Source organism: Phocoena sinus, chromosome 10, assembly GCF_008692025.1.
Source record: "Phocoena sinus isolate mPhoSin1 chromosome 10, mPhoSin1.pri, whole genome shotgun sequence".
Classification (NCBI taxonomy): domain Eukaryota; kingdom Metazoa; phylum Chordata; class Mammalia; order Artiodactyla; family Phocoenidae; genus Phocoena; species Phocoena sinus.
The window spans coordinates 80,436,257-80,461,646 of NC_045772.1; the positions used below are offsets into that span (position 1 = coordinate 80,436,257).

General features: G+C 41.1%; 1 protein-coding gene across 1 annotated transcript; it reads left to right on the top strand.

Annotated features, from left to right (window-relative positions):
• The first annotated feature begins 1,768 nt into the window (after positions 1 to 1,768).
• On the top strand, positions 1,769 to 25,390 carry C10H12orf71 (chromosome 10 C12orf71 homolog). Its single transcript, XM_032646965.1, is given in 5 exon segments — positions 1,769 to 2,009; positions 20,216 to 20,368; positions 21,254 to 21,853; positions 21,856 to 21,923; positions 22,298 to 25,390. Coding segments are annotated over 5 exon segments (1,368 nt in total). The 3' UTR covers positions 22,604 to 25,390.

The window sequence follows — 25,390 nt, forward strand, 5'->3', positions numbered from 1 at the left end:
TTGCATGCTACAGAGAAATCACTTATGAAAGGAAGAGACAATTGATGTGGCAAACTTCATTGTTGTCTTATTTTCAGAAACTGCCACGGCCTCCCAGCCTTCCCCACCCACCACCCTGATCAGTCAGCAGCCACCAGCATCTCACTGAGGCAAGAGCCTCCACCAGTACAAACATTACGACTCCCTGAAGGCTCAGATGACAGCATTTTTTAGCAATAAAGTGTTTTTTAATGAAGGTATGTACACTGTGTTTTTTTAGACATAATACTATTGCACACTTGACAGACTATTGTCTACTACACTATACCATAGTGTAAACATAACTCTTACATGCACTGGGAAACCAAAACATTCCTGTGACTCACCTTTTTTCCAATATCTGCTTTAATGAAGTGATCTGGAGCCGAACTCGCAATACCTCAAATGTATACCTGTAAGGAACTACTTACATGTCTAACTACAATGCATCACAGCAGCAAAACACATATAATTTCTGATCTTCTCTGTTTTAATACAGCAATAAAAGCTATGATATTTTGCACTAAAATTTCATAGTTTGTCATTCACACACCATGGCCCAAAGCACACTGTATTTTAAAACGGAAGAATATTACCAGCATACCACACTGACTGGGAAGAGTGGTAAAAATTGTGGGCTAGGGAAGAGTTTTCTACAGAAATAAGACTAGAATAACTTTAAAGACTAAACTGTTTGTCTAGTAGGTAATTTCTATTGGTTTCTATTTCAACTGAGTGTCAGTTACACTCTTGGCTGTACAGTAAGTGGAATGTCAACATTTTATAGCATACATGCCTCTGGCCATAATCAGCAGTACAGATATGTATGTCTTCAGCTGTTGCAGAAAAAAAGAATGAAAACCAGACCCCTGAAATTATACAGTTGAAAGTACAAAATATATTCTCAACATTGTTATTCACTCTTAAGATATTTAAAGACATATGGAAACTTTGTACAATTAATGAGGACTGAGCCAAGTAATAATAGGTAATATAATGCTTTTCAAGTTATTACTATTTCAGGTCTGTGTGAGTAGCATTAACTGCTGCGGTAGGAAACTGCTCAAGGGAAGGATAATGAGAATCAGGAAAGCAAGGCCAAAATTTATTTCCCAACCCAAAGGGTTGGCAAACTACAGCCCATAAGCCAAATCTGGCCCGCTGCCTGTTTTTGTAAATAAAGTTTCACTGGAACACAGTCACACTCATTTGTTCATGTAATCATCTAGGCAGCTTTCATGCTACAGCAGCAGATTTGAACAGTTATAACCACAAAGCCTCAAATATTTACTATCTGGCCCTTTGGAGGAAAAGTTTGCCGACCTCTGCCCCAAACCCTTTCCTGTTTGCTCATTTTCCCATTGATTGAACAATATTTACTGAGAACCTATAACATATCAGGCACTATTCTAAGTGATGAGGGTATAGCAGTAAAGGAAAAGAAAGAAAATGGAAAAGGAAAAGAAGTAAAAAAAAGTCGTTGCTCTGATGAAGCATACATTCTAATGGCAAGAAGCCATAAACAAATAAATATTTTAAACATATAGTAAATCAGATGGTGAGAACTAATTTAGGAAAAACAAAGCAGGGAAAGGGGATAAAGATAACATTAGCTTACTATGTATCAGGCACTGTTTTAAGTGCTTTTCGTGTATTAATTCATTAAATCTTCACAATAACCCTACTGACATGATACTAGGTGATAAAACTGAGGCACAGAAAGGGCACCCGAGTCATACAGCTCTAGAAGATGGATTTGAAACCAGAGCCCATGATCTTAATTGTACATTCTGCTGGCTCTTTGTGCAAAAAGGGAATGGCAGGGAGTTACCATTTTAATATAATCGGCGAAGGCCCCACCGATAAAATGACATTGAACAAAGCCCTGAAAAAAGGTGAGAGAGAAAATCATGTGACTATACAGGAAGAACTTCCAGGTAGCAACAACAGCCAGTGCAAAGGCCCTGAGGAAGGAGAGTTTCGTGTATTTGGTATTTAAGGCCCAGGTGGGGAAAGGGAGACTGAGAAGGGGAATTTACATAGAGGGAAATGCACAGGGCTTAACTATATATGAGTTCTGACGAATGCACATACCTATGTAACACACCCCCTAACAAGATATCAACATTCCTATCACCTTGTCTACATCTTGATGGAAAAGCTAACAGAATTTGATACAGTGTTTAGGAAAAAGAAAGGACTCAAGTCCGTGGCCTAATCAATAGAAAGATGGAGTGGCCATTTACTGAGGCGACTAACCGTCCACTCCCAACCCAAGCATGACAAGCACTCCCTCCATCCACCACAGGAAGGAAGCAAGAAGAACTATAAAATTATCATCCACTGAGAGTCATCCCCACCATCCTTTACGCTAAAGCCTAAGGAAGTACCTGTATCTTGTACATGAAAGCTGTATGTCATGGCAGACTACCCACGGAAAATCCACAACCACAGCATCAAGTACTCCCATAGCATTTTTTTTTTAACCTCTGTTGCCAGGTACCACATGGAGCCATTGGTTATCTCTACTAGACGCTATATTTAGCTAAAGAAAAGGGATGTCTCTGGCAGGTAGGCTCACCTGACTAGGTCCGTGGAATGTTGTCTCTACCGGACTAAGCTTTTTAAGAATTAAGATCCCGCTCTTAATGATTTCTTGCCAAGCTTAGCTCAGGACATATACTCAGTACAGGTTTGATGAATAACCAATTGCTTGTATCCATCAACACAAAGTTATTCATTAATCACCACCAAATGTGCTATAGAGTATTGCATATTAAAGAACAGTACACTAATGGACTTGTTTGGCTCCTTTCTGTCTTAGCTCATCAACCTAGATTTTTGTTTTCATTTTAATAAAAGTTCTGGCAACCCACAGCTTTCAGGAGAAAAGGAATGGGGGAGACAGAGAAGAAAAGTGAAGTAAAATATGTTCAATTGTCTTAACAGGAATTTGAAAGCTCGCTTTCACCACAGCTATATGCTGAATGCCTAGTGTTGGCATAACCAATGTAACCAGGATTTTCCATACTTTATCCGGTAGGACTAGTGCTTCAAAATGACATGGCTAATCCATACATTCATTCGTACACACATATACATGTTGATTCAAAGGACATTTATCATTCACCCACCATGTGCCAGTAAATATTCTAGGCACTGACGAACTTTCATTCAAGTGACCATCCCCAATTTCTACCTTTGCTTTCCAACAAAGTCCACCTCGTGGACCTGGTTAGGTGAGCCTATGTGCCAGAGACATGCCTTTTCCCTAGCCAACTTCAGCAAACTTGGATATTCTAAGTGACTGAGGTACACATTCTACTTAACGTAGTGTTTGCTTGAGCTTAAAAACAAGGCAAAGGAATAATATACTTGTATATACATAAAAAATATACATTTTTACTATGTACTCATCAAAATATACTATTTTTACATAATATATTGATAAAAGTACATATAGCATTTGTATATTTGTATAAGTATGAAACTATACTTTTTTACTATGTAAAAGTATACTTTCTACGTTTTTGCTGTTTATACCATGTGTATTGAATGTCTTGGAATTATCTTAATCTCAGGATGCCTTCAAGTCCTGCCTTCTGTCAAATAGTAATACAGCATGAAATATGTGTTTCTCCCTGTGAAACTCCTTGCTGTGTCTCGATTTCGTTGCACCGAGCACTGCTAGAGGAAGCTGGGTTGGCTCCACTTCAAATGCCTGCTATCTAATCTCGAATGGGCGCTTAATGTTACTCAACTTTTATTCATCATTATTTCCCTCCCTATCACATTCCTCATAATGGCTGTCTCTAAAAATTCCTACTAAACTCTCCCCTAGTCTTTTCCTATTCCTGCCCACCCTTCATCTCAGTAGATTACTTCATACCCTACCTTACTGAGAATCCCAGGGAACTCTCCTCTATCTAAAATTTCTGTATATACTTACTTGCCTGTTCCCGGCTCTTAACCCTCTGTCATGGGAAAACTCTCCACCGTGTTCTTGATACCATCCCAACCTTTTCCATATTCACCCCCTCATTCTCTCACACCTTCAATCTTTTCTATTCATCTGTTTCCTTCCACTCCACAATAAACATGTTAAAAACCTTCTAGACCTAAAAATCCCACCCAAAAAACAAACGAACAACTCTCAAATTCTTTCTGTCACCCTTCGTAAGTTACAGATCTACCTCTGACTCTTCACAATTGTCCTAGGCCTTCCTCTGCTTAGAGACAGTCAACAGCTCAAGTTTCTGTAAATAAAAAGAAACCAGCCAGAGACAGAACTTCTGGGGTAGATATCTATGTTTTAAAGGAAAGCTGAGATGGTTGATAGCCTTACTGATATATTTATTTCTTATTTAGTAGAAATTTTATAATATTCCACTTCATCTTAACAGTAAAGATTACTAGGCCCATTCACACACAGTCAGAAAGGGCCTTTGACCTTGGTCTCCTTCCACATTGCTACAGGCTCATAGACATACAGACGATGATGATGCCATGCAGTATCTAAACAGCCCTAAATTCTGCTTCTTGCAGGGATGGGTAGTTTTATTAGCAGATTGCTGATATTATAGAATATGCCTAAGAAGAGACAAAGCCTGACTCATTTAGTAGAGAGAGGAGAAAAGCTCCCATTCGTCCTGGTCTCCTAGGCTAGGAGAAATGAAAAACAGGTTGTGTCTCAATGCCCAGAAGCCTAACAAGGTACATACCAGTGACATTAACATATAACATGCTTGGGAACGGGGGGAGGAGCAAGTTTAAAAATACATATAGGGGCATACAAGTGTGACAGGAGCCAGGGGTCTACAGAGGGAGAGGCTTGGCAGATACCTCCATCTTCCAGAAACCGGGAAACGCCCTGAGGAGAAAAGAAAGACATCCTTCAGCTCAAGAAACTACATATCCAAAGGAATCACTAGACAGTGTCAGAATGACCTGCCAGAAAATTCAGCTGTAAACTCCTGGAATAAACAGTCAGCCCAAAGCACTGGAGAGCTGTGAGTGTCAAAACCACTCAGCTAAACAAGGCTTATGTGGCAAATAAAGGCTATGCATGAGTGGTGTAACCAAAACAAGTGTCAAGTAAAAACACACTACAGATCAACATGTTACAGGATGTTAAATCCTCCGAACGTGGAATGGGTTAGATGTTTTACAGGTCATGGACTTGGGTGGAAAGGGCGTGGCCGAAGCCCCCTTATTAAAGGTGCCGCTCTCATATCTGTTTTCATTTATCTAACACTTTCTGGCCTAATGACTCGTGGAATATGAATGAGAGAGTGCACTGTTAACTGCAGAAGCAACATTGCCGACACTAAGGTGCTCTGTTGGGTACCGAAAAAGGGTGAAAATTCAGCTAATTTACAGATTTTCTTTGGTGATTTAAGGAAGATTCCAAAATAAGTATAGCTAGATTGCTAAGGCTCATTTGTATCAAAGCTCAACTATAAGTGCGGTTCCTCAGATTGTGACCTCATTCGGAGAGGGGGTCTTTACAGACATAACGAAGTTAAAATGGGATCATTCAGGTGGGCCCTATTCCATTCTGACCGGCGTCCTCATAAAAAGGGGAACTTTGGACTGACAGACGTGCATAGATGGAAGATGATGTGAAAACACAAGGAGAAGACGGTCATGTACAAGCCAAGGAGAGAAACCTCGAACAGATCCTGTCCTCAGAAGCCTCCAACCCTGCCAAACTCTGATTTTGGACTTTCAGCCTGCAGAACGGTGAGAATAAATTTCTGTTGTTTACGTCATCCAGTTTGGAGTACTCTGTCACGGCAGCCCTAGCGAACTATCACAGGTGGTGAGGCCTAGGATGAGGTGCTAGGCTGTGACAGCAGCAGATTGACCATCTGCCAGGGATAAGGGGACCCATGATTACAAAGGTACAGGGCACCCTAGGAGGCAGAGTTTAGAGCTCAGCTGGCCTGAAAGGCCCAGCTACAGCTCTGTATAGAAGATTGAGTTTTCTAAGGCCGTGATGTGCTGGCCATGTTATGCTCTTTTCGGTAACAACATTCAACAACCGCCCTTATGATCCAGTAATGAATATGATACACTAATTCAATTAGATACAGCATATTCAGCAATTGCCATGTCATAACAAACACTTACAAAATGACTGCTTGCTCCCAGATTCAAATTCTTTTCCTACTGAGAGACCCAGCAATGACCTGCAGGGAGCGTCCATTAGTCGTTTGAAATTACAACGGTATCAAGTATGCATGGTTGTTTTTCATACTTTCTTATACTCCCCCCCAAATAAGATTTAGGCACTCCCATACATCTGAAAAAAGACAAACACCCCCTGAATATTCAACACTGACTTTAAAAACAAGAAACAAAACTGCCCCCAAATCAAAAGCAAAATTATCATAATACGTAATATGTCTTCAGTGTTTGTTCAGGGAGAGGTCTATGCTAGGATCCTGGCAGAGGACACGTGGATATATAACATGTACATCAAAGCAACCTAGGATCGAGGAATAGTTCTGTACCAACAATGAAACTGCTTAATAAAACATTCAATTTAGATTTGTATTAAGATGACTCATGCCCAGCAAGAATTAGGTCTCCTCCCATCTCTTCTGCTGCCAGCTCCTAAATACTTCAAGTCATTTTCACAAGAGCAAACACATCGTATGAAAGAATGCCACGCCTCTCTGATGAATTGGAGGCCCTCCTCCACACAGGAAAACCACAGTAGTCTTGGGGCTTTACGTGTTCAGTTTCAAACATAGACGCAAGCTGACAGCGACATTCTAGATTGTAAATCACTCCTGATCTTCAACTATGAGATGAGGCTTCTGATCAGGCAGCACAGATGTAACCATGCTGGCTTAGAAAGACATGTACGTGTTATCCTGGTCACGCAAAGAACAATTTCTATAGCTCCGCGGTAAAAGCCTTTTCATATTTACAATTCTTATTAAGTCACTGGGCTATCAGGAATTTCCAGAAGTTGTCCAATATTCTGCTTCTAAATACGACAAGCAGACCTATTTTAATTTGGAGGTGAACCAACTGACATCTTCAAGTCAGGGTCATCATTCTGGCTGTGCAGGTTGTGTCCTGTACAGGATGCCCTGCCCTGGTAAGTGGAGGCTAAAATCCAGCCTGTTTCAGCCCAGGTGCTGCATCTCCCTTGAGGGCCACCATTTTCTAATGGCACAAAAGCTGTCTAAGGAGCAGTGTCACATTCACCTTCTCTGTGGATACCCTTGGGATACAGGTCTGTAATCACCTCAGCAAAGAGCAGTGGTTTTATGCTTAGTTCAGGAAGTAACACAGTCAGTGGGACTGGAGTTTAAAGAATAAAGGGGAGTGGCTCAAAATGAGGAGACGTTGGCTGGGGCCATGTCATGCAGAGGGATGACATTGAAGGGTCTTAAGCATAGCGATGACCTGATACAATTTGTGTTTCTAAAAAAAAGTCTCTCTGGCTTCTGTGTAGATAATGAATCAGAAGGAGCCAGAGAAGGTGTGGGAAGGTCCACGTGAGAACTGGTGATGATGATCACGTGATGACAGTGACGTGGACAAGCTATACTGGGAGATGGAATTGATGGGACTTTGTGAATGATTAGATGCAGGCTTAAGTGTGAGACGGAAGGAATAATGTCCCAGATCACGTCCAGCCTATGACACAAAAAATTGGGCAGGGGATGACGCCGTTTATAAAGACCACTACAGGAGGAGCAAGTTTGAGGGGTTAAGGTCATGAGTTCAGTTTTAGAGTTGAGATTTCTATAAAGCAGTGGATGAATAGTCTAGTAAATGCTGGTCCTCAAATATGATACAATTTCAATCAGGGTTTTGGAAGTACTCTGGGCATATGATGAATACACGTTTATAGTTATCAAATTATTCTCTATGACCACATTCCTGACCCCGCCCCCAGGGTATTTTTGGTTTGATCAGTTGCTCTGAGTGTAAAGAAATCTCAGAAGAAAGAGGGGAAAAGACGGCCCAAGTGGTAGGCATTCTAGGCCACATAACATGTTGATGGCCATCTCCTTATCCATCTTGCCCCTGGGATTTCTTCCAGTCTTCATCCGTGGATTCTTGATAAATCAAGACACCAAATTCATTAACAGCAGTGAGCCTCGGGGTGTGGTTCCCAGACCAGGCAGCATCAGCAGAAGTTGGGAACTTAAATGAAAATTCTCAGGCCCCAGCCCAGACCCACGAAATCAGAAACGCTGAGGGTGGGCCTCGGCAACCTATACTTTAACAAATCCTCCAAGTGATTCTAATGCACATTCAAGTTTAAGGACCACTGACAGGAATTAATCAGGTTTCTTTCACGTGTTGCTTCCTTATTTTCATAATTCTTTTTTCCTGTTAAAATTTCCTTGGCACTCCAAAATCATAGTCAACATCTAACTAAGTAAGGCTCCTTCCCCAGGTGATGCCATCTCCCTTTTGGGTTGCACACTATCTCCCTCAAGGTGCCTGGACACCCAGTTTTGTCTCCACTAACCTGAATCCTACCCACATCCTTGAGTCAACTGTGGGTGGCACTGCCCTCCGGCTCTGAGCTCCCTCACTTCATTCCATCTGGACCACTTGGAATGCGGCCTTGTGTTATAAGCTATGTTAGCACCTTCCCAACAGGATCCTACCTTTTATGTGAGTTCACCATAGTGTGTCTAATATAGAGAGAAAATCCAATCAAATCTAAACGGCTGTTCTGGATCAGTGTTTCTCAAGGTGGAGTCTACTGGCAAGTGTATGTTGAGAGGACAGATTCTAAGCCCCAACTCTAGTGTATTAAACTAGAAACTTCCGAGGACAGGAAACTGCATCTTCAATGCACATTGAAATTCCATCACCCCTGCTGTAGATGAGATTCATCTTGTTAACTACAAACTTAGATGAATTGCTTCTTGAACACAAAACACTTACCTAAGACCTGAGCTAAAATAAAACAAAATGACAAGAGCTTATCTTGTTCCTAACCTGTGGTCTACATCTTAAATGTATCCTGCAGACTGTAAAGTTTTAAAACAATGGTATCACACTTTGCCCTCTACAAATACTGTGGGATAATTTCTTATCAGGTGTCTTCCCCAGCCTACACTTATGGAATTGACTTTTCAGCCCCAATGAATTTTATCTTTTTATTGTCAGTCCAGATACTCGGGCCATTTAGAAGATATCCTTTTCATCTATTTCTCTTAGAAGTATTTATTTGGAAATTGTTAATGTGTACCTTAGCTTCAACAGAACGTAAACATAGAATTTTAGGTGTAAAAAGAAAATACCAAAATACCTGCCAAAAGGCAAAAGACATTATTTATAATTAGTGACACATCTTTCCACAGCCAAAAATATTTCCCGGCTTTAGTTATGAAAGTTAAACTTACTCTCCCACAACCAGCTGCCCCACCAACCTCCTCCCATCAAGTGGGTACATGAGTTCCATCCTTGTCCCCCCCCAACACACCCCCAAAATGCCTGCAGACAGACAGATCCACTGTCAAAATAGTTACTACAAAGCAGGTTACATAACAGAAGCAGAAGAAAGAGAGAAGTGATTTTTAATACCATTGCAAGAGAAGTAGCCATGAAACAGAAGAGAAAATGACAAGCTCTTTCCTAGAATTAGCACTGGGCCTTTCTCAAAACAATTTGTCTTCATCTTTATTTTGTCAAAGACATCTAAATCCTTTTTTAAAAATTGCACTAATTCAATTTTCACCAGCCCTTTCTAAACTGAGCTGTGTAATGGAAAAACAGACAGACACCCCCCCCCCCCCCACATACATATACATCTGAAGTCTACAAAAATTACTAGCCTTGGGTGGTTCTAATGTATGCTTTTATAACTTCCATTTTCAAAAAATTGCCAAATTCCATTTCTGAGATGCATTTTAAGAGGATAATTTTAATAGATGTTCATGGCTCATTCTGGCTAGCAGGAAAATGGTTTTTTTAAATTGATATATAATTTAAATAAAGCAAAAGTCATCCTTTTTAGGTATACAATTCAATGAGTTTTTTAAAAAATTACATAATCATTAACTTTTTAAATTTTTATTTTTTATTGAAGTATAGTTGCTTTATAATGTTTCAGGTGTACAGCAAACTAATTCAGTTATATATATGCGTGTGTATTAGTTTTCAGATTCTTTTCCATTATTAAAAAATATTGAATATAGTTCCTTGTGCTATACAGTAGGACCCTGTTGTTTTTCTATTTTATATATATATTAGTGTGTATCTATTAATCCCAAACTCCTAATTTATCCCTCCTTCACCCCCTTTCCCCTTTAGTAACCATAGGTTTGTTTTCTGTGTCTGTGAGTCTATTTCTGTTTTGTAAATAAGTTCCTTTGTATCATCTTTTTAGATTCAACATATAAGTGATATCATAGGATATTTGTCTTTGTCTGTCTTACTCCACTTTAGTATGATAATCTCTAGGTCCATCCATGTTGCTACAAATGGCATTATTTCATTGTTTTTAATGGCTGAATAATAGTCCGTTGTATATATATACCACATCTTCTTTACCCATTCATCTGTCGATGGACATCTAGGTTGCTTCCATGTCTTGGCTATTGTAAACAGTGCTGCTATGAACATCGGGGTGCATGTATTTTTTTCGCAATTCAATGAGTTTTGATAAATGTACACGATCGTGTAATTACCACCAAAACAATGTTGAGCTGTGCTGCCTAGTAGAGTTGCCACATGTGGCTACCGAGCCCTTGAAATGTGCCTGGTCCAAGATCAGATGTTCCGAGGTGTAAAATACACACCAGACTTCAAAGACTTGGTTTAAAAAAATGCAAAAGATCTAGGGACTTCCCTAGCAGTCCAGTGGTTAAGACTTCGCCTTCCAGTGCAGGAGATGTGGGTTAAGTCACTGGTCAGGGAGCTAAGATCCCACATGCCTTGCAGCCAAAACACCAAAACATAAAACAGAAGCAATACTGTAACAAATTCAATAAAGACTTTAAAAATGTTCCACATCGGGCTTCCCTGGTGGCGCAGTGGTTGAGAGTCCGCCTGCCGATGCAGGGGACACGGGTTCGTGCCCCGGTCTGGGAGGATCCCACATGCCGCGGAGCGGCTGGGCCCGTGAGCCATGGCCGCTGAGCCTGCGCGTCCGGAGCCTGTCCTCCGCAACGGGAGAGGCCACAACAGTGAGAGGCCCGCGTAACGCATTAAAAAAAAAAAAAAAAAAAAATGTTCCACATCAAAAAAAATCTTTAAAAAGAATGTAAAAATCTTACTAATATGTGGTGCAATTATAATATTTTCCATATATTGGGTTAAATATAATACAGATTAAATAATTCTAGCTGTTTCTTTTTCCTTTTTTAATGTACCTATTAGAAAATTAAAAGTTAAAAGTTACTGGCTTGCATTTCTGGCTCAAATTACATTTTTGGTGGACAATGCTGATATAGATTATTTCTATCCCCCAAAGAGCACCCTCTGGTCCCCTTACAACAGATATCATTTCCCTGCTCCCAGCTTCTGGCAACCACTGCTCTGATTTCCATCCCTAAAGTTTTGCTTTTAAAAGGATTTCCTCTCTTTGTCTTGTATCTTCTAATTTTCCATAATCATCTTGTACTGTTTTTATAGCTCTCTTAAAAAGCTATTTTTAACATTAAAAGATTTGAAGAAGTCTTGCCTGAGCATTTCCTACAATTTTCATTAACCAATGTCATTTTCATTAACCAACGTCATTTTCATTAACCAGTTCCAAAGCTGGTAGGCCACCACAAGTGCATTCTGGGTAACAAACTGCCTTCCAGAAGGAGATGTGCACAAGTGGTTCATAACTAAATGGAGACCACTGTGCAGACATACAACAGTATCCGTTCACAGATGCTGCTGGAGATCTGAGCCAGAGGTGGGGAACCTCCCCCATAGCTTAACTGTGTTCAGCCTCAGGGGAGTGGAGAGAAGCTTTATCTGTGCTAAGAAAAGGTTGGACAGAAATATAAGGCACTGAATCCGTAAACCCTTTAAAGGTGGGAGGGAGAGCAGGACAGGAGGCTTTGGCCGCAGGCAGTATCTACTGGTGGGAACTCTGTGGTGGCTGATGAAAATGGCCAGAGAGATGCAGACCGACATCCAGTCCACATCCCACCGCACCCCCGGCTCACTTGTTCCCATTCTGCTTTTCTTCTGATCCCCTTCTAATTAAACTGAAGTTAACTATTATAATTGGCATTCACATTTCCTGCTCCTATTCACGTTCAGGCTTCATTCACTCTTCAGACACTTTCCACCATCTTTCTGATTTTCCAGAATATAAGAACAACACTGGAGGCCAGCTCCTATCTGCCTCTGAACTCTTCTCCAGTCCTTCTAGATAATCAACCTTGAACTCATCTCCTCAGATTTCCAATCCCTGGCTCCCACCTTCACCCCTTTCCTTTGCAATCCCCTAGAGAATGTGAACAAAGGTCTTTGCATTTTGAGCATTTTACTGCTAGTCCTTTAAGGAAAGGTAGCAAAATGCTAACGAGGTAACTAAAAGCACCTGTGGAGTCTACATCCTCCCCATCCTTTCCCAAAAATTTCTTGCGGAAAATTTCTTCCACCAAGGAAACCGTCTACCCAATTTAGAATGGTATCAAAGGGAGAACAACGGTTGGCCTCAACAATTTGCATCTATGTCATCTGAACATCCAGATGGGATGACAGTCATTTCACCAATGCTTAGCCCCAAAAAGATCCCCTTCTGGGTATTTCCACCCCAAATGGAAAATACACTAGAAGTGGAAAAGTTTCCAGTGTGGCTCCCTTGTAAGTTACACACAGGGAAAGGATGGCTCCCTATGACCACCAGAATCCCAGACAGGTTAGCAGATCTGGCACCCTGCTGGAGGATGCAGACACCACCTAGAATGACAGGGACCAGCCTTGCCCTTCTGGAGGCTCCAACCAGTGAGGGGAGACATTCAGATAACCATAACGCAAGTATAGTTATTAAACGCACACATGATTTTAATACACGATCAGAGTTGGCAACGGGTCTGTATTTTAAATTTTAAAATAAAATAAAAACACTTTTCCCAGAGGGGCAATGCCAGTAAAAGAGGAGGTTGTTGCAGATTCTTCGGTGATGCAATGAAAATAAACCAACTGCCGTGCATCCCACACATATAATCTCCAATCATTACAAAAGCTCTGCAAAGAAGACGTCATTATCGCTATTTTATGGATTAAGCAAATTCAGGTTGAAAATGACTTTGCTGCTGCTAGAAGTGGCCTGGAACTTGATAGAGCACTCAAATGGAAAGCATGCAGTTGTTTATTAAAAAAAAAAAACTGAAAACTACAGGACATATTTTAACAGAGAGATAGGAAAGGATTATAGGTTCTCTGTATTTGGTGTTGCACAAGGCACTGTCAGTCTTGGCCTGAAGTAGGTATGAGCCTTGACATTAAGAAATAAAACAAGAAAAGTTATATGCTTTTGTTTGGCAATTGTACAAACGATTTGCACTGAGTTCTCACTCAATGAAAAAAGAAACTGATTCCATCGTGTAATAGCCTGGCCACAGGACCGTGGGGAATTCAATCAAGCCCCGAATGAGGTTAATACCTGCAATGCCTACTGCAAAGGGATGTTGTAAAGACTAAATGAGACAATCTATACACAGGCTATTATACTGTCTGCGATTTTTCAAATTACTTCAACATGAACAAGTTAGCAAAGGTGATAAATATTATTTATTTTTTTTTTTTTTCAGTACTAGGGCCTCTCACTGCTGTGGCCTCTCCCGTTGCGGAGCACAGGCTCCGGACGCGCAGGCTCACGGGCCCAGCCGCTCCGCGGCATGTGGGATCTTCCCGGACCGGGGCACGAACCCGTGTCCCCTGCATCGGCAGGCGGACTCTCAACTACTGCGCCACCGGGGAAGCCTGGTGATAATTATTTTTAACCTGTACTCTGGGGCAGTCAGCATTTGAATGACTAATCAAAAGCTCATATAAACAGAAAATCCAGCCAACTATGTTTCTCACAGCATAATGGCTGCCGTACATGATTTTTCATTGATCAAATGATGTTCACAATGGGCTCTAAGTATTGTACAAATATTCCCTCTCTTGCATAAACTGAATATAAGACTCTATCCAACCCAGCTGTCTAAACCCTTCAAAATGGTACCCTCAGCTAAAGATTCCCACTAGTCCTATTTCTAGACACTTTGGAGGAAATTTTATCAGCTGATCCTGACATGAAAGTTAGCTAAATCCTGATAGATTAGCTAGAGGATTGTTCCATCTGCCTCTAACAAAACTTTTCTTTCACAGTGCTATCCAAATGCACAAGAGGACAGACCACGGGACCTTCCAGAGCAGCTGTGTCCAATAGAACTTTTACAGTGATGGAGAAGTTTTGTCTGCCCTGTGCAATAAGGTAGCCACTAGTTACAGGTAGTCACTTAGCACTTGAAATGTGGTTAGAACGACTGAAGAACCATTTTTTAAAATTTAATTTTAATTGTTGCACGTGGCTAGCGGCTACCCCGCTGGGCAGCACAATTCTGGAGCTTACAAAACAACACTATAAAGTTTTTATGCTTGTTTGCCATTATATGCTGTGTGTGTGGCAGAATTCAACCTGTGAGTTTCTTTCATACTGGGTGAAGTTGGGGGAAAGGAAACGTATAGTTCTCATCTACTGTTCCTTGCTGACTAACCATATTCACCAGTGATGTAGAAACAAATCAGCTGAGGCTGGTCCCCAGCAGCAGCAACCTAGCTCCAGAGGGCCTCTGGACTCTGGAGGCAGATCTGGGTAATATGAACTGCACAACTTAAGACTGGGATGAAAACACACAACTCAGAGGACTGTCATGAAAATTAAATGACCGAACATGTGAAAGCACCATTTAACTTTGCTCACACCAAAACACTATTTTCACCACCATCCTCCTTTAATTAAGTACATGAGCTTTGATAAGGCTTTGTCTGTTTGGGAATGAACATATAGAGCATAGGAAATTATACCTGTCCTTTCCCTAATCCCCAAGATAAACACTGCAAATATTTCAGCTAAGAAATTGGTTTGGAAAAAGGATGTCTTTGTCAACAATAATTGTTGCAAAGCAAAATAAACCATGGATACTTCCTCTTTTCCAAAGAGCATCACCTGTAGTCCATTTACCATGTTTTTTTTTCCCTAAATTTCTTTCACTTTGGCAAAATTCACATAACACAAAATTTACCATCTTAACAATTTTTAAGTGTGCAGTTCAGTGGTATTAAGTAAATTTATATTTATATTGGTTTTTGTCTCCAAAGGTAAAACAATATATTAATATGTAAAATCATATTATAGCAGCACAAGATAAATAAACATCAAATTCAGGATCGCAATCATGGGAGAAGCGGGGAAAAAAGGGGATCAGGGAAGGGATATAAAGGGACTTAAGTTTTATCTAAAATGTTTTATTTCTTTTCAAAAAAATAATGGATCAAATATGGCAAAATATAAGACTTGACCAAACTGAGTTATAAGTATATAGGTGTGTGTTACATCATTTACTATATTTTTATGTATTCTTTTTAAATTTTTTTATTTTGACCTAATTTTAGACTTACAAGAGAAGTCACAAACACATTATCCATATATTTTCACCCCACTCCCCCTAATGTTAATATCTTATGCAATCATACTACAATAATCAGACCAGAAAATTAACTTTGTACAATACCATTAACTAAAATAAAGAACATAGTGAAGTCTCCCTAGGTTTTCCACTAATGTCCTTTTCCTATTCTTATAATCCTATCCAGAATCCCACAGTGCATTTAGTTGTCATTTCTCTTTAGTCTTCTTCAGTTTGTGACAGTTATTGTCTCATTATTAGGCTGTGATTATACATTTTGGGCAAGACCACCATAAAAATGACATTGTGTCCTCAGTGTATCATATGACAGGGTTCATGACATCTTTTTATATTGTTAAAATACTTCATAATTTCAAAAAGTGAAAAACAAGTAGCTATATTAGTCTGGGTTTGCCAGAGAAACAGAACCAAGAGTACACATATGAATGTGTGTATATACATATACACACACACACACACACATATACAAAAATGAATGAGAAAAGAGGTTTATTGTAAGGAATTGGCTCATGCAATTACAGAGGCTGAAAAGTCCCAAGATCTAGCCTCTGCAAGCTGGCGACCCAGGAGAGCCAATAGTGTAGCTCCAGTCCAAGTCCAATGGCCTGAGAACCTGAGAACTGATGATGTAAATTCCAGTCTGAGTCCAAAGGCAGGAGAAAACTAACGTCCCAGCTCAAAGACAGTCAGGGAAGATAGAGCAAATTCTCCCTTACTCAGCTTTTTGTTCTATTCAGGTTTCAAAGGATTGGAGGAAGCCCTCCCACACCAGGGAGGGCAATCTGCCTTAGTCAGTCCACCAATTCAAATGTTAATTTCATCTAGAAGCATCCTCACAGACACCAGAATAATGTTGAACCAAATATCTGGGTACCCTGTGGCCTAGTCAAGTTAACACGCAAAATTAACCATAACAGTAGCTTAATTTCTAAGTGAGAAACTTCCCACTCTATTTATTTAGGCTCCAAATCCCATCAAGTCAAATGGATTTGAGGAAGTGTTCCAATTTTCAAAACTTCCATTACTACTGGCTTCAGTTCTAAAACGTTGTAAATTCACAACATACTATCATTTTTGAAAACTCAAGAGCTTTATTATAGATGATTTTGCTTCAAGAGAAGAGGTAATGATGAGCCAGCTATACTATTTAGATAATATACCTGTGATCCAAGAAAAGCTAGCCCACCAAGTCAAAATAAGGCCCTAGGAAAGAAATTAACACAAGGGGTATTGTTAACGAGGACCTCAAATCCCCTGATCTGTTATTAGATGTAAAAGCTAAGTTATCTTTTAGAATTGAATGCGCTCCTCAGCATGGCCTCCTAAAGATGGCGTGTGTTTTTGCTATTTCAATGTTGCTTTAGGAAAAAAATATCTGAACAAATTATGTAATATATATCAAACAATTAACAGTGATTATCCTTTTTCTGGGGCAGGAGAAAAGGTGAGTTTCAGGGACTTTCACTACTTGAGCTGTATTTAAAATGAAATATACATGTATACATATGTACATACACACACACACACACACACACACACACACACACACACAGAGCAAATATACAGAGAAACGGCAGTATGGTACAAATAAATAAAATTTGAAGTTTTCTCTGAGGCTTCCCCTGTGTGAAGCTCTTTTACCTTCAGGATCACTCTAAACGTTAGAAGTTTAGGCTGAGAAATAGTTCCTTCCTACTTAAATATTTATGTTTAGTCCCATTTCCATGGGTAACGGTATGGCATACAGCTTCCCTCTGACCTTCACTACAGCTGCATGGGAAGAAAGCTACTCATGAATCCTGTTCTAGGCTCCCACTGCTCTGTGAGGAGGTCACAGAGTTTTCACGAAAAGCCAGAGCACAGGGATCCAGATCTCCTTATGCCAAAGAGGAAGCTGAATATTTACTTTAAATCTCATTTTAGCCTGCCCCAGATGTGGCCATTGTTTTGGGCCGGTTCTACCGACCCCTTACTTAGAACACACTGTTCCACTCAAAGGAGTTTCTTTAAAGGAACCAGAATACAAATTTGATTTTGGCCTAAGTCAACTCTCCCAAGAATCTTTCAGGGAGGAGGTGGGCAGGGAATATAACTGCTCATGCCTTGGTTCCTTTGTCTGTAAAACAGAGCAACTAACGATACGTAACAGATTGGGGTGCTGTGAAGATTAAACAATAAGCACATATAAAGTGCTTAAAATAGGACCTGGCATGTAGTAAGTGGCCAATAAATGCTAGGGAGCATAGCATGTTGCTCCTGACCTACACCCGCTGGGATTAATCTAGAACCCCAATCACTCGTGGGGTTTGTGGCAGTCTGTGGCCACTTGCCAGGTGGCCTCTGTTGGGTACACATGGTGTCTCCCCAACTCCAACTCTGCCTATTTCTTATATCAGGACATCATAACTCCTGAAACAGACTCACCTAAAACAATCTTATTTAACAGAACCTAGAAATTTAACTGGTACAACAGCAAAAAACCTGAGAGTCGTAGAAAACTTTAAATGTAATCTTGTTAAATGGAAACAAAGACAGAAAAATATTTGAAAAAGATCTTTACGCAACTGACAGATTCCAATGAGTTGAGGTTCTTTTAAGTTGCACCAGTGTTTCTTGGCTTTTTCCTTTTTTGGATGTGTGTGTTTGTGTGTGTGTTGAAATCCATGCTTCTTTTTGGATAAACATAAAAACCGTATGGTTTCTTTTAATACTGTTTGAAACTTGAAATTTTAAAAAAAGTGACCAAAAGCATATCTAAGCAATGTTAATTTAAGAACATGCTTTTCCAACATTGTAAATCAACTACACTCCAAGGAAAAAAACTTTTTTAAAAAAAAGAACATGCTTTTTTCAAGTACACACACACTTCATTCCTTGGAAACTCGAGTGGAAGCCCTACTCCCTTCCTGAGAATCACTGAATTGACGGAAAAACAGTACCCCATAGCCCCACAGTTTAGACCAGGCTGGCAGTGGCTGTAACTACATTTGCCAAGATGATTTTGCTCTTAGAAAAGGTTATTTTTTGTTTAGTCTCTGCAACTGACAGCCTTCAATCCTACACGACCCACATTTGTCCTCAGAATTTGCACATTTGGAAACAGAAAATGAACCATTTACTTCCCCGCCTACAAAGTACCCACTGAGACCTGACCGATCCCACATAATTCCACGATGCCATTGGGAAGGGAAGGGTAGACTGGGAGGTGGGAGGACTTGGTGAGCAGCAGAGGCGCCTAGAGGAAGATGGCAAGGAAAAGCAAAGCTCTAATTGTAGAAAAACCAAGGCAGCTCATGTTACTGAAGAGGCCATCAAAGGAGATGACATTGGGAACAAGGAAACAAGGACAACGAGGACAGAGATCCAGGTAACAGGTTTAAAACCGTGCAGACAATCTCAGGAATAAGGCAGAAGCCTAGCTGGGACACTCAAAGTAGAAAACAGAGGTCCTCAATGATGCATTCCTCCAAACTTGTCCACAACCGTCTTCACTTTTTTCCTTCTAATACCAGGAAATAACACACTCCCTTTATTACCACCGAGCCCCCTGTCCATGCCACGGATCCCACCCTTACTCTCTCCAAAAGCAGCAGCCAACCGTTTAGGTTTTGAAACTCTCCCCCTGTACTGACTATGCACCGTTTTTGTATTTGGGGGGTGGGTGTGGAAACTAACCTTGCCTCTGCCTCCCCCTCTCACTTTGTCATCCAGACACTGCTTAAGTATGGTCTAGGTTCACTGTTCCCACCTCGTCTCCTCCCATCCATTCCTCAACCCACTGCAAACCTACTGACACCGTTCTCATGAAAGCCAACTGATAACATTCATGCTGCCAAGTGCACTGGAAGTTCTGTTTGGTTTGCTTGTTTTAATCATGTCGAGTATCCAATATACTTTGAATTACCTGGAAGAATGCCTGACAAATGAAACTTCTATCCAAGTACAGGCTTGCAGGATAAAAACCAAGTTCCCTAACAGGGGTGGAAGACCTTCCACCATCTCACTGACCCTGTTTACCTCCTCATGTTTGATCTCCCCACACTCCTGGTTGTTTCTCACCTGGGGGATCCTTGCTCACGTGTCCCCTCTGCCTGAAAGGTCCTCTCCCCCAACCCCTCCCCACCCTCCACCTCACTAACTTCCACACCCCCCTAAATACTGAGATCAGAGGGAATCCTCTCTTGGAGACTTTTCAGACCCCCCCCCTCCCCCATCTCTGCCTGGCTGCGCAAGGCGCCTTCTTCCATTCTCCCATGACATTATTTTTAAGTTCTGTTGCTGCACTTACCATTCAGTCCTATAAGAGGCTGTTTATGTCCGTTTCCCCAAATAGGCTCTAAATTCCCTCTAGACCAGAACTATCCTGGACACCCACATGACAAGAGGGAAGTAACCGCCACGGTATTTGTCCTTCTGCCCTCGAGAGGGATCCTCATCCGCCAGGATGATACGGATACAGGATATTTTGGGAGCAAGGCACTGGCTACTGCAGCTTTCTATCCTTTTTTTCTCTCTTCCCACATTTTTGACTATAACTTGGGTCCTTGTGTTGCCATGGTAACCAACAGTCCCAGAACACAGACTTCTGGCAGTTGGACTTTTAGCCACTGAGACTCAGGATCTGAAGGATTTTTCACCTCCCCGGTTTATGGCTCAGGAGTTGGCAGCACCTCTTTCACGAGGGCAGCCACCAGAGCAGAGCATTACAGAGACTACAACATGTGCGTGCATGCGTGTGAGTATTCTTACCCTCTGCCCCAGTTACTTACTGGGGCATCATAGAAAAAGCTGCACTAAAAAGTGCCATCGGATGGTGGGAGGATGGGCATCTAAATGGCTATAATCTTTCTGGGAAGCAATTTGGTAACAACTATTAAGGATCCTTTAATACATTTGTGATCTTTGATCCATTAAACCCACATTTAAGAATATAAAGAGAGCCAAAGATTAACAAGGGAGTTTACTGAAGATTTATCTATTAAGAATAATAACTACTAATGGTCATTAATAAGAAAGTGGTAAAAAGTGACAGAATAGCCATATATATGTTTATTGTAGGTTGTGCCATAAAATATAATAATCTCAGTTTCAGCCAATGTAACCTTCATATCTACATATATATGTGATGTGACTGCACATATATATATATGTATATACACACACACACACACACATACGTATAAGTACATATAAAGAAAAAGAAGAGATTATAAGGGAGTCCACCAAAATGTTTTCATGATGATTATCATTATCTCTGGACAGGGGGAATCACAGGCATATTTATTCTGATCCTCATACTTTTTTATATTTTTCAAATTTTATACCATGATGATAGTTTTCTTTTATGATACAAGTTCTTTCAGCTGTAGTAACAGATGATGTGAGGCATCCCGTGAAGATGCTTAGTACAGAGGGTCGTATAGAACAGGTTTTGAAAGGGAGAGGGCTGCCTCTTTCATTCTTCACTGCAGATTGCAAAACAGGATGAACTTCTATCAGAATGCGATAGCTCCAAATAGAAAAAGGAATGCATAACGTTATTGCGTAAGTACCGTTATTACCTTCTTCTTTTCCCCAATCCCACTTATTTTTTCTTTCTTTTGAAGATCCCTGGGATGAGGGAGACCTGAGATTTGTGCCTTTGAACTCCACGGCGCACTCATTCTCCAGCAGCTCCAAATCAAACCTGAGTCTCTCTGTGGGCTATTTCCCCTGTGAGGACAACTTTTCCTATGAGAACATCATCTCCTGTGAAGACACATTTTCTGAAGGTCCTCCAATCCACTTTGTCCCTCCTATCCAAGGGACATGGCAGACTGAAAACATAGGGAGACTCCTGGGGAGATGAGACCAAATACAGGACGACCCAGAGCAGTTTTGCAAACTAAGAATCACCCTGGCCTGGGATGTTGACATGGCCTCTAAGAATTCAGACTCGATGGCTAATTAGGACCTAAGTGGAGACAACCAGTGGATAGACAAGTATCCCAAAGAGAAGACATAACTGACTCTCAGCAAACTGGACGGTCTTGTGCAAATGCTTGAGAAATTTCTTGAGAACCAGTAAGATGACGAAGATGAGGACTGTGTGTTCCATGAATCTGTTCAGCAGGAAGACTCTCAGCTGTCTAGCAGCTCCCCTCCAGGTATGGCTCAGGTTAGTCATCAAGAACATGAGAGCTGTCAACACTTGGCCAGGTTCAACCCATCAGAAATGAAGATGTCATCCAGTTTCCACAGATTCCTCCAAGGCTTCAGAAAGAGGAGCTTGCTGAAGTGAGCACAGAGGTGCCTCACAGGCAAGCAGGGGACAGGCCTGGCGGAGGGGACAGGCCTGGCGGAGGGGCGAGGTCGGAATGCACAGAGAATTACTACCTGCTGTAAAAGGGTCAGAGTGGAGCTGAAGGGAAAAAACTGAGGAGCACCAAGGCAGAGAAGAGGGTAGGAAAGTAAAGAAAAAGCCAAGAATTATGACCAAAATAGGTGTGCATGTGTGTGTGCGTGTGTGTGTGTAAGTATTAATGAGTACTGAAGCTGTGCATGTACAGTTGGGTCACTTTTGGTTAAAGGATTTGAGCTCCATAAATGGATAAATATTGACTCCACTGTTGTCTAGGTTACACAATATCTAAAACTCATTTTCTTGGCAGATACTAAGCCAGGTGACTGGCAGCCAAAGGACAAGTATTGCAGAGACCTCCTCAATCTCATCAGGTCTGCAAGAGAAGGAGGACACTCACTCCAGCACACAAGCCCTCTCCTGTCTGAACTTCGGGTGGATCTTCCGCTGGCTAAGGCACCAAGTCCTCCCTTCATTTTGGGGGAGAGAGCACCCCGAGAAGGCCACTGAGAGCCCTCATCAGCTAGCACAAAAGAAACGACTCTCTCACAGAAGCAAGAGAATCCAACCTCAAGAATCCCTCGAATTAGGTCACCCCATATCGCCAGATTTTTAAACTTTTTGATAGCCCCTATTCTACAATCCCCATGAGCTATTTTTTCCCCAATAAACAAAATACATATTCTTGTTATCCATGTCTTCCGCTCCCAGCTCAAGATGCTGGCTCAGGCTGAAAGTTTATATGTTGGCCCGAAGACGGAAATATATTCTCTGGGAAGTTTCAGTATTATCATCCTTCCTAACCTGAAGGCATTCTTTTTCCCTCCTCTCCCCACTTCTTTCTGTATTTCACCCTATTTCACTTTATATATTTTAACCTATTTTATCACTCATCCAAATCCCCACTTTCAGAAGGCAGCAGTACAACCCATCAAATTCCCAACATGGCAGGATGGCTTTGGTTGAACCTGCAGGACTCAAGCAAGTGGCAGAGGATACCAAGTCCCTCAGGAAGCTAAGTTCAGTTGGCAGTGTCAGGCGTTCAAGGCGGCGGATCTGATGTTCCCAGAAGACCTGACTGGTTCTAGTACACCTTGCCTTGGCTAGAATAAGTAGCCCACTTAGGAGGAATGCGAGGATTGGGAATGCCTAACTCTCCTTATTCATAAGATGGGGAAGGTAATAATACAGACTTCATGAGGCTGTTGTGAGAATTAATGAGATAATGTGAGCACTTGAATAATATCATTACTGATGTTATTGCTACGATTCATTCTCCTGTGGATATCCCCAGAAGCCCTGATCCAAGGAACATCCAAGAGTGAGAGTTTAAGAGTCAATTCTCATTGAAATATTTCCCACACAGAAGCAATATTTACAAAAAGTTATGGGTTTCAGCAGATCTTGACTCAACCAAGTTCCCTCCCAGTCCATTCCCCACTGTGCCCTCTGAAATTCCTTTACAATGGTCACTAAACTTTCCAATAAACGTCAACTTCTTTGAGGAAGGCTGTAATCACACTTTTAGCCCCTATTATTGTTATCACCTCACCTCCCGGGTACCACCACCATCCTCCTTATTCACCCTCAGGTTTACTCAAGAGCCCTCCTTCAGCTTTTGCTACCACCCTATAGGACCTTCAGAGTTCATATGATTCTTTGGTTTCAAATTCCTTCCTTTCCACAATTTTAATTTCTTTATCTCTTCCTTCCTCCCACAAAATTTAGCACATAGGAGCATAAGATAATTTTCTAGCTTACAAAAAACAAAGCAAAAACAAATTCAATCTTTGAGCTCCAGCTGCCTTATTATTTAAGAGATAAAGCCATGTAAACATATGACTATAAAGGGTTATGGCTGGTAATACAGTAGTTTGTACACGGTCCATACTGACTACTAAACAATAATCAATTCAACATGGGGAGGTTGATTTTACAAGGTTTCATATATGAGGTTGCTTGAGTCAGAAATGTGGTTAGTTTAAGGTGGAGGACTTTAGAAACTGGCATGGAGTTTAGGTGTGTGATCCTGGCTGGTTATACATGAGAGACACTGGGGAGGATATAGTCCCCAGAAAGACAGCACCATGGGAAGGAAGGAATCAAAGAGCAGGGCCTTCTTAGCAGTATATGCTCATGGTCACACCCTGAATCTCTGCACAGCCAGACTCCTCACTTTATCCACCTCTCTGAGAATATTTCCCATTCAACTAGCTCACGTGTATGCCCTCCGCCACCTTCAGCTACTCCTTGACTTACTTCACCAAGACTTTGAGTTCCATTACCCTACCCGTTCCATGACTTTCATTCACCTCCTTCCAGATGCAACCTTTGCCCCTCCTTCCCAAGCCATGGCATATCCACCACATCTACTAGCATTCACAGTGCCTGCCCTTTTCTTCTCCCAGCTCTTCTTTTAATCTATACTCTCCAAATTCCCCAACAGAACAACTATCTTGCTTCTCATAAGAGCCAATACACAAACATAGGAATTACCTTCTCCATTCCCTGGAGAATTCCCCCAATGCCTTCTCAAGTCCACATTGCCTGGGGCACTCATCCTTAAAGACCCTGCTCTAGGGCCGCTATGAGGCCAAGACTGATTCTTCCAGTTGACATGGTCAACTTTACTTAAGCTGTCCCCCAGTCCCTACCCTCACACCATGACTTGTACTTTTCAACTCTCTTGATATGACTATTTTACCTACAGACTCTGACCTCTTGAGGGCAAGCACCACGTCTCGGTTCCTTTTCACTGCAAGTTCTTAACACAGTGTCTGGTACAGAGTGATCTCTCTGTCTCTATATAATCTTTTTAATGATTTGAATATGTCCTATTTCTCTTTTTTCCTACACAGTTTTCTTTGAAAATGAAAAACAACAGCTTAGAGTTGCTATTCCTTAAGTCAAAAGTCACTGGCCAGCAGGGTTAAGAGCAGGAAAGGAGAGTTAGGGGGGGAGACAGGAAGAAGAGAAAATGGCAATCTGTGAAAAGTCAAGTGAGGTGGCTTGACCTTAATTGAGAAACCTAAGACCAGAGGAATTTAGCAACTAATTTGAAAATTTAATTCAACAAATACACATGGAGCCTTACTGTTGCTTTAACCAGACACCATGATACGCCTAAAAGAAAGATGACATCTCCTACCGTCATGGCGCTGGTAACCAGTCTTGTTGCTTTGCTCAATTCTTTCTCTAGTAATTAAGTCAACCTCTAAGAAAAACTCACCTAAAAACTCCCTTTAAGATTGCCACACTGAATAAGAAGCCCTGTTCATTTGTAAGATTTCTGACATATTTGTGTTTATTTTTCAGTGTTGTATAAACCTGCTTGACAAGTATGAACCCATACTTTACGATTCAAGCAATGCACTTTACAAGTCTTTGTAATAAATATATATAT